The following is a 9,989-nucleotide window of genomic DNA, read 5'->3' as shown; positions in this document are numbered from 1 at the left end:
GAGCTCCTGGCAGTATGGAAAGGGAACTGCTGTTGTAATATAATGTAGATGATGCCATACTTCCAGAACATAAAATTAAAGTAAATGTTGCACATGAAACAAACAATGCTTTGAGTTCATTAATCATTTGTTTTTAAAGGTGCGGTGTCCATTTGTTTTGTCACCCATCCATTCTCTTCCTCTTATCCTGTTCAGGGTCGCCGGACCTATCCCAGCCGTCATGGGGCGAGAGGCAGGGTTTCACCCTGTACAGGTCAGCAGCGATTCGCAGAGCTAGAGAGACAGACATGGCTATGGGCAATTTAGAATCACTAATTAATTTAACTCCAGTGACTACATGTCTTGGGAACGTGGGAGGACACCCACGCAAGCTCCACTAGACACGGGCCAAGGTGGATTCGAACCCAGACCTTCTAACAGCACTAACCACAACGCCACCGTGCTGCCCATTTGTTCTGCCCATCTGTTTAAATAAAGTTGTAATTAACAAAAAAAAAAAAAAAAAAAAAAAAAAAACGCAGCCACGTGATATTAGCTGCCAGTCATATGACAGAAGTGAGACGGAAATAATTCAACCGAAGGGTCGCAAACCGTGAATACCGGTTCTGTTATTGAGCTGCCGGTGGGATATTTGGACTGTGTTGTAGCTCTTTGTGTTTTGCAGTTTCTGGAGACGCAGGCGGGCACACTGCTGGCTGTAAATGTGAGACTCACCGAACTTCCTTGTGCGCGCAGCTGCAGCAGTTCTCAGGAAGACACCTATCTGCCATCATGCTCGCCGTGTCTCTTCTTATCGTTGCTGTTGTTTCTCAAACGGCGGCTCGGTACACCCCGGACTGGACGAGCCTGGACGCCAGGCCGCTGCCTTCATGGTACGACGAAGCCAAGCTGGGGATTTTTATCCACTGGGGCGTGTTTTCTGTGCCCGGCTTCAACAGCGAGTGGTTCTGGTGGCACTGGCAGGGCCAGCAGCCTCCGGACCAGAAATGTGTTAACTACATGTCGCAAAACTATCCTCCCGGGTTCAGCTACCCGGAGTTTGCTCCTCAGTTTCACGCTCAGTTCTTCAACCCAGAAGAGTGGGCGGATATTTTCAAAGCTTCTGGTGCAAAGTGAGTTGTCTTAAAGTTCGCGTAGTAAATACGCCCCTGTTTGACACGCAACATCTCTGAAATACACACAGTAGTATCACACAAACACTATTTTACTTGCACTCTCTTCATTGCAGGTATGTCGTCCTGACTGCCAAACACCACGAAGGATTTACTAACTGGGAATCTCCAAACTCCTGGAACTGGAATTCTGTTGATACTGGTCCTCACAGGGACCTGGTGGGAGACCTGGGAGAGGCAGTGCGCAACAGGTGAGAAGTCAAAAAGTTATGAAGGTCAAAAAAGGTGGTTATTGTTGGGAGATGGTGCTGACCCTGACATGCAGAGAACCCTCCTGCCTGTATTTTCATAACTCGTCTGCACGTCTAAAGTTCTTCACATGTTATTCGACTGTCATAAAAATGCTTAAAAATCTCACGTTTGAGAATTTAGTAAATTTTGATTGACAAGTCATTGTTGGGTTATAATAAAGGATTAAGCAACATATTGTTGCAGCTATGTGTGTCAGCAGTTTTTTCCCTTTCTAGAGATGTGAACTTTAAGAGCTTCAGATGTAACTACACCTTTCCAAGCTGCTACACGTGGCAGTACAGTAGTTGGTTAGATCAGATGTATTCCCAGATTTATAGTAAACTAGCGTAGTACACGACCTGCGATCAGTTGTCAGTTGATGCTGGAATAACAGTTGCTGGGCAGAAACATGAATATGTCAGCATAAGCATAAATGATTAACTGCTGGCCCATGTGTAGACCTGAACCGGGCCACTGTAGAAATTATACATAAATTAAAATTGTATTCTCTCATGACTGGAAGCTGCCTTTAAGCTGAAAATTCAGAGGATCTTTGGATGAACAACCCTCCTCGTGGAAGGAATTGCATAATGCCTATTTTAGACATTAGGTTTTAGGAAGCACTGAATTGAATGTGGGTTATTTTTTTGTTTTTGTTTTTGTTTTTTTTGGTGTGGTGGCTCACTTCTGCACAGTGTACCTTGTTTCCATCAGCATGTCCTACCGTTGTGTGCCTGGACCCCAAAAAAACAACTCTTGAAATTACCAAGTTTTAGACAAAGTTTACAATCATATTTACACTCTGTTTAGCGTACTTTTTAACTACACCTACTCCACTCTGGTTCCTCAATCTATGCAAAAGCATCACTTCCGCTGGCAAAGTCTTTTTTTTTTTTTTTTTTTTTTTTTATGCATTAAACTCACCAAAACACGTACCAAATTTTGGAAAATTAAGAACTGTCCGCTGGACAGTTTGCACTGCATATCATGTGATAAGAACATTACTTGTACTTGTAAACATGCATGCTTCTATACTGAACTTATCAACAAGCATGCAAATTCTTGAACATTGTGGACAACAAACTGTTTCCCTTTTATTATAGACCATTGGCTAGATTAGGGAAATGCACCAACCCAGGCTGTGTTGACAGTAGATTCAGTCACTGGCAGTCACTCCTGAGAGCTGCTGAAACCTCCCTTAATGAGTCCAATATTTTATGTGTATATACAGATATTCAGTCAGGGAAAGACTGATTTACAATAGGAGCTTTTTTTTTCTATTATACAATATCATTCAAAATGCCTATTTTTTATTTTTATTTTTTGCATTCTACTTAGTAGCTTCTGTTCTCTGCAGTAGTAACATCATTTGGATTGCATGCCTTGTTTTTATTACTGTAAAGGTTTGTGATTTCCTCTCTTAGGTCATTGCACTATGGTCTCTACAATTCCTTGTATGAGTGGTTCCACCCTCTCTATCTTATTGACAAGAAGAATGGGTTCAAAACGCAAGAGTTTGTGCTGAATAAACTTCTTCCAGAGCTGTATAACATGGTTGTAAGGTCTGTAGTGCTTAAAATTTTGCATCTACTGATTGTGCTTTTTTACATGCATGACAGTAGTATATTTAAACCTTTGCCTTCCCGTTGCCTTTGGAGGTACCAGCCTGAAGTGATCTGGTCTGATGGGGACTGGGAAGCACCTGACACCTACTGGAACTCCACCCAATTCCTGGCCTGGCTCTACAATGACAGCCCTGTTAAAGTGTGTGTCTTTATGACAAGGCAGTTGTAGCTGATTCCCTTGCTTTTATTTTAAAAGTGAGATGCTAAACAGACAACCCCTGCTCTTCCTGGATTCAAGCTGCAGCATATTGGACTGCAGCTGGCAGCAGTAGTCCTCTGTGTGGAGGTCCGCTGAGAGCTAGAGGGCCACTCTAACCAGAACGTGCAGTAGATGGAGATGTGGTTCATGTGCTGAGCTCACAGAGGCTGCAGAGCAGAACAGGGACTACTGAAGGACTGTTGCCAGCTGCAGTCCAAGACGGTGGAGTGAGAGGCCATCTGCAGGATGAGAGACTATTATAGAGACAGCTGATTACATTTCTAGATTGATCTAGATTGGTTGCAAAAGCACTTGGGAAATAAAATGTATTAATTTAAGAAAGCATGTGTGCACATTATTGCTAAACTTTCCAACAGTGCAGACTCTTTTTTTTTTTTTTTTTTTTTTTTTTTTTTTTTAAATGCAAAACATTGAAAACTTTGAACGCATAATTGTTTCAGCTTTGTCGCTTGTCCTAACCAGCGCTTTGCTTTCTTAGGATACTATCGTGACTAATGACCGATGGGGAGCTGGCTGTGCCTGTAAACATGGTGGCTACTACAACTGCGAGGACAAGTACACTCCAGGCCAGCTGCCCAAACACAAGTGGGAAAAATGCACATCTGTGGATACTCTTTCCTGGGGTCATCGACGAAATATGAAGATGAACGAAGTTATGCCACTGGCCGCCATTATTGAGGTGAGGATGTGTGCACAGATGCTGGTTTCTAAATTTAAAGTTAGATTAAGTTGTTTGTATTTGTATATGTCCCAATAGCCAGTTTCGATAGCCGGGGATCGGTCCGCCAGGGCCTCCGCCCTCGGCCACCGCCCGACACACACTGCACCCGACCCCTACGACACCTCCTGCGGGTGGTGGGCCTGCAGGAGGCCATGGTCCTCAGCCGGAAAAGGGTGGAGTGCCATCTCCGGCTCAGGAACGAGTTCTTGCCTCAAGTGGAGGAGTTTAAGTATCTCGGGGTCTTGTTCACGAGTGATGGGAGAAGGGAACGGGAGATCGACAGGCGGATCGGGGCTGCTTCTGCAGTGATGCGGACGCTGCACCGGTCTGTCGTGGTGAAGAGGGAGCTTAGCGTAAAAGCGAAGCTCTCGATTTACTGGTCGATCTACGTTCCTACCCTCACCTATGGTCACGAGCTTTGGGTAGTGACCGAAAGAATAAGATCGCGAATACAAGCGGCAGAAATGAGTTTCTTTCGAAGGGTGGCTGGCCTTTCCCTTAGAGATAAGGTGAGGAGTGCGGCCATCCGGGAGGGGCTCAGAGTAGAGCCGCTGCTCCTCCACATCGAAAGGAGCCAGTTGAGGTGGCTCGGGCATCTGATTAGGATGCCTCCTGGCCGCCTCCTGGGTGAGGTGTTCCGGGCATGTCCCACCGGGAAGAGGCCCCGTGGTAGACCCAGGACACGCTGGAGAGATTATGTATCTCGGCTGGCCTGGGAACGCCTTGGGGTCCCTCCGGATGAGCTGGAGGAGGTGGCTGGGGAGAGGGAAGCCTGGGCTTCTCTGCTTAGGCTTCTGCCCCCGCGACCCGGCCCCGGATAAGCGGAAGAAAATGGATGGATGGTATTTGTATATGGCTGTCGTAGAATACCTTTAATCTCTGCTTTCAGGACCAGGATGCACTTTTGTATTTATAGTGGCTGTCTTGTGCTAATTTGTCAATCTGTAGCAGAAGCTGATGTGTCTAATTTAATGTGTGATTATTGAGAAGTGTTTTGTGCTTTTATGCTGTTTTTTAAATATACAGTTTTCCGCACGCTGGACGGTGTTGCTATTTTAATCACACAAGATTTCTGATGATTGTGTGATAATTAGGGCTGCAAAGATTCATCGAGTAACTTGATTCTAAAAAAAATCTTCAGTGTAAATTTTTTTGCTTCGATGCTTCATTTAATCCGCGAATCTGTGGCGCTCCACTGTCACCGTGTAAGCGCCAGCGTTTCACCCACATTTGCGACTAAAAACAAACTTGCAATAGAAACGTATTTAGGAGCACGTGTGTAAACTAAAGAGTATTGCAACATTAAGCCCGTGTAGGCCCCAGTTTTTCAATAAAAGGACAGCAGTGAAGATGGCGTCAGTTTAACGTGGAGCTGGAGTCTGTCTACACACACAGTGATGCGCAAAGAGGCGGAGCCAGTTACTGAGACGATGAAGAAAAACAGTTTTCTAGAGTCTGTAACAGCAGCGCTTGTTCCTGTAACCACCATTGAAACCTTTACTGTGAAACAGCTGGAGATTCTTCATCAAACCACCTGAAAGCTCCACTGTGAAGAAAAGAGAACTTTGTAGCTGTTCCTGTCCACTGCTGTTTGTTTTACACAGTGAAAATCTACAGTGGAGGTAGATTTTCAGGAGGTGGCTGGGGAGAGGAAGGTCTGAGTTTCTCTGCTTAGGCTGCTGCCCCTACAACCTGGTGGAAACGGATGGATGGATTAATTATTAACATTAATTTTTAACATGTACACCATCAGATCATCTGTTTTCTGCAGCAGGAAATGTTGCATCAAAACACAGGACAGACCCCACTTCTGAGAATGCTGATATGCTCGCTTTTCTATATGCTCCTTTAAAGGCTTACAGACACACATACTGACGGATTCACTCGCACGCTTAAATATCCAGATGCACACATGCACGAAAACACACACACCAAATTTACCTCATCCACGAGATACAATACTGTCAGAACTCTGATGTAAGTAAGCTTTACAAGAGGACAGAGTAAAGGTTATATTATTTTATGCATTTAGGTTGTGGAATACTTGATTACTAAAACGGCTGATAGCTGCAGCCCTAGATCATACCAATCAAAACTTAGCCCATGATGGGTCTGTCATCTTTTCCTCATCTGGACTGTAATACTGTGTCTGATTGCCTGCTTCCTCCTGTTGTTGCTTTGTTACAGGATCTGGTCCGCACTGTCGCTCTTGGGGGTAACTACCTTCTGAATGTTGGTCCCACAGCCGACGGGATGATCCCCCCTGTGTTTGAAGAGAGGCTAAGAGGTGTTGGAGACTGGCTAGAGCTCAACGGGGAGGCCATCTACTCTTCCAAGCCCTGGAGGGTGCAGACAGAAAACACCACTATACCAGTCTGGTAAGAAAAAGGATCCTGTATTTTCTGTTACTAGCACTGAGAGTAAAATTTCCAGAAATCTTTACCTTGGTACAGACTTTCGAATCTGTCCACTCTGTCAGAGGTAACTGATGTGTTTTAGCACAGAAGGAGAGCTAATTGGCTCCAAGGGCAGGATTAATGAAGGTGTCAGGCAGATACTTTGGCTCCTAGCGATTGGTTAAAGAAAATCACATCTCCTCTCCATGCAAATCTGTAACGGTGGACGCAGCGTCAGGCTAATGGAGTTGCTAATGGAGTCGACAAGCTGACAGATGTGTTTGATATAAGGTGACAGAAATCTGTGTAGAAGCTGTAAACTGTATCTGATGAGTCATTCACACATTGAAGAGCAGCGGTTCAAACTGTGGGTTACCACTAGGGGTGTAAGGATTCTCTGAAAGGATGGTTCTGGGCATATCTGGATTTTATTTTTATTTATTTGCTTTTTTTGGGGGGGTGCGGGTGGTGGTTTTGGTTCGTATGAATAAAAAAAAACAAAACAGAAAAATTAAACCTCATACCACAGGATTGATCACTTGATCCCAACTGGAATGCAAATGAAAAAAATAAAAATAAACCTTGACATGTATTTCTAGTTAATTTGTTACCTAAACAATTCATAAACAGGTTTTCACTAAATTCACATGATTGGCAATAACAGCTTTACATGGATATCACATGGATATCACATGGATATCACGGGGATATCATGGGGAAATCGGAGAATGGGAAGATGGAAATGCTTCATGGACTTTTGCGTCTCAGTTTTGGTCTTGGTTTCAGATTTGTTACAAAACGATTTGCCACCCAGGTGATAGATTGTGTACTGTTTAGTACTTGGCAGCACACATGTTAAATAACATAGTGTTTACATACTCAGGTTGGAGTTTAAATTCACCTTTTTAAAATCCCTCGGTCTTGATGTGGAGAAGCTGAGGATTATTAGGGTTAAGTACAGAATAAAACTTCCTATCACATCAATATTATTTATTCTGTTTCAAAATGGATCTTTGTGTTATGCATGTGAGCATAATTTTCTGTGTATAGTTAAAGCAAAGAGTCTGTGTTACCTTACTTAAGAGAAGTTAATAAATATCCTGCTCCTCCTGTATTTTATGTTTGAGTAAATGAAGTGGGTTAAAAATATTTTCGTGACAGTCTTTCTTTTCCTTTTCTTGGCCAAAATATCTTTGGTTTGGGCACCAACATTTTGTATGCAGGAAAAAAAAACCCTGTAACGGTCTCCATTGTTATAGGTATACATCTAAGGGGCTTATAGTCTATGCCATCATGACAGCCAAACCCCCGATGTCCACAGTGAAACTGTTGGAACCCAAAACTTCAGCCATCACGCAGGTAAAGAAACAATGCTGTCCATGTTGTGCTCAAAGTAGAAAACATGAAATATTAAAAAAAAATACAACTAATTTTTATCTCTTGTCCAGGTGTTCTTGGTGGGGAATCCTACACCCTTATCCTGGGCCCCAGTCAACCCCGGCGGTGGCCTTGTTGTCCTTTTGCCTGAGCTGCCTTATACTCCTGCTCAGGTGTGGACACTTAAACTGGACCTTGTCCAGTAAGTTTTAAATGCCTAAAATAATGATCCTCTCCAAGGATGAATTATTTGAAATGAATCAACTCAGGTTTTTAATTTTTGTGGATTAATGGGGGAACTTGCTCTGACTTGAAGGGACAGTACTCACGTAATGAGTTAGTATCATTACCAAAATGAAAGAATCAAACATGCCTTCTCCATGATTGCTTTGCTGCTCCGAGGACTAAAGACTTAATACCATTTTGTCTCAGTCGTGTTAAATTTTTAATGAGTCCGTGTTTCTGAATGGAAAGTGAATCTGAATCTGCTGTGTGGTTTTAAAGTTTTTCTGTCAGCTTCTCAGCTTAGTGCTGTTTCACAAATGATTCATTATTTCAGTGGTTTGTTTTGAAAATGAGCGGTTTATATATAAAAAACACTTATTTTTTCACTTCCCGTCTTTTAAATTGATGGAATAAAATATAACTTGATCCATTGCATAATTGTTCTGTGATTATTACGCTTCGTCAGTCAGCAAGCAGGTATTTTGGCATTTGCTAGATGGCACTTTTAAGTCTCATCACTTCAAGAGCTTTTTTTTTTTTTTTAATGCCTGAGCTGACATGTACAAACCTGCGGGCCATGGTAATGTTATGACATGGGTACTAATGGATGACTGTTGATGTTCTGCACTTTCACCAACCCCCTTGAAGTGGCACAGTAGGTCCTTATTCATCTTCATGGTCATCTTTAAACAACCACTGACCTTAGATATCATGAGGTTAAACCTACACGCTCTTGATTCCTAGTTTGTGTGAATTGATAAAAATGTGTGAGTCTGACTTTCCACTTGACTGAGAACAGAGAGGCCACAGGGATTAAGCATTTGACAGAGAATGCCAGCAGTAAATTGTTTTTGTCCTCTCCTTTAACCTTTCCTAATAGGTTTATCTGGTCTGCTTAGAATTTGCATTGTAAATTCCCACAGACAGTGAGGGACACAAAGAAAATGGAAATTCTGTTTAGAGAATCCTTATCATTGACCTCTACTTTGCATTTTAGCCATATTCTGTTGAGGTTAATACATCAGTGCTGCAAAAAGAGGCAAATCTATCAAGTGATTTACCCTTGAGTTTTGTCTGAAATAATTTAATCACTAATATAAGTTTTTCTTTTTTTTTTTTTGCAACAGAAAATGCCACAATAGCTCAGAAAATATATCTAATTTTTGCTTTCCTTTATGCTATAGTCACACTAAGGAAAACAATGGTTGGAAACGTTGCCAATGTCAAAATCATGTACAATAAACTTCCTTTTGGAATGGTTGCTTTGAAGATGAGGACCAGGTTCGCGACCACTGGCAGTCAGTTCAGAGAGTTCAGAGTGCCTTTGGTGAGTTAAGACGGCAATAAGTGGCTATGAGTCTGCAACTGAATGCTGGCAGTTATATGCAAACTAATGTGACAATATGTCAACTGTTATAAATCAGTGAAAGTCACAAATCTGTTGCTGTTCACATATGCAGAAATGCATATTAACTATTTACATCCAGACAGCCTTATAGATCAGAAATAAAAATTCTTCCACAAATAGTGATGTAGTCGCTGCAGGATGGCATTTAAAATGGAAAATGATGTAGGTCCTTAGCAGCCTTGCATTTCTGTATGAATATAACCAGAAATATAACCACATGTTCTTGGCCAGTTGCAGAATTTGCTGTAAAATATTGCTACTTAAAATATTAAATAGTATTTAAATATTAAAATACTTCTTTCTGACGTCTGACCTTTAGTTAACCCAGGAGTCAAAGACCATCTCTGTCAAAGCAGCTTGCAGACTTGCCACCGGTTGCATGGAAACTGCTCAGACCAAGAACATGTCATAGGTGCCCCTAAAACGGCACACTGTCATTTTCCCATTTCAGTTTTTGGATGAGTATCAGTTTTATCCTGTAATCCTAGCAGATAAATGTATTTCTGAAAGCTGCTGTCTTAAAGTCAGAACAGCGTTTCTTTTATTGCGGGCTCAAAGTGGGCGAGGCTGGATAACTCATATCTGATTAGTGCAACATAGATTTATATAGTCTC

At 42.3% G+C, this 9,989-nt stretch overlaps 1 protein-coding gene across 1 annotated transcript; it reads left to right on the top strand.

Moving 5' to 3' along the window:
- Positions 1-528: 528 nt before the first annotated feature.
- LOC115788095 (tissue alpha-L-fucosidase) lies at positions 529-8,368 on the top strand. The gene is made up of 8 exons (XM_030740994.1): positions 529-1,112; positions 1,229-1,363; positions 2,828-2,965; positions 3,062-3,167; positions 3,727-3,927; positions 6,157-6,347; positions 7,625-7,724; positions 7,814-8,368. Exons 1-8 carry the CDS (start codon positions 772-774, stop codon positions 7,946-7,948), a joined length of 1,347 nt encoding a protein of 448 aa, XP_030596854.1. The 5' UTR covers positions 529-771; the 3' UTR covers positions 7,949-8,368.
- Positions 8,369-9,989: the final 1,621 nt, after the last annotated feature.

Source organism: Archocentrus centrarchus, chromosome 11 (genome assembly GCF_007364275.1).
Source record: "Archocentrus centrarchus isolate MPI-CPG fArcCen1 chromosome 11, fArcCen1, whole genome shotgun sequence".
Classification (NCBI taxonomy): Eukaryota; Metazoa; Chordata; class Actinopteri; order Cichliformes; family Cichlidae; genus Archocentrus; species Archocentrus centrarchus.
This window is presented reverse-complemented; position numbering and strand designations above follow the sequence as displayed.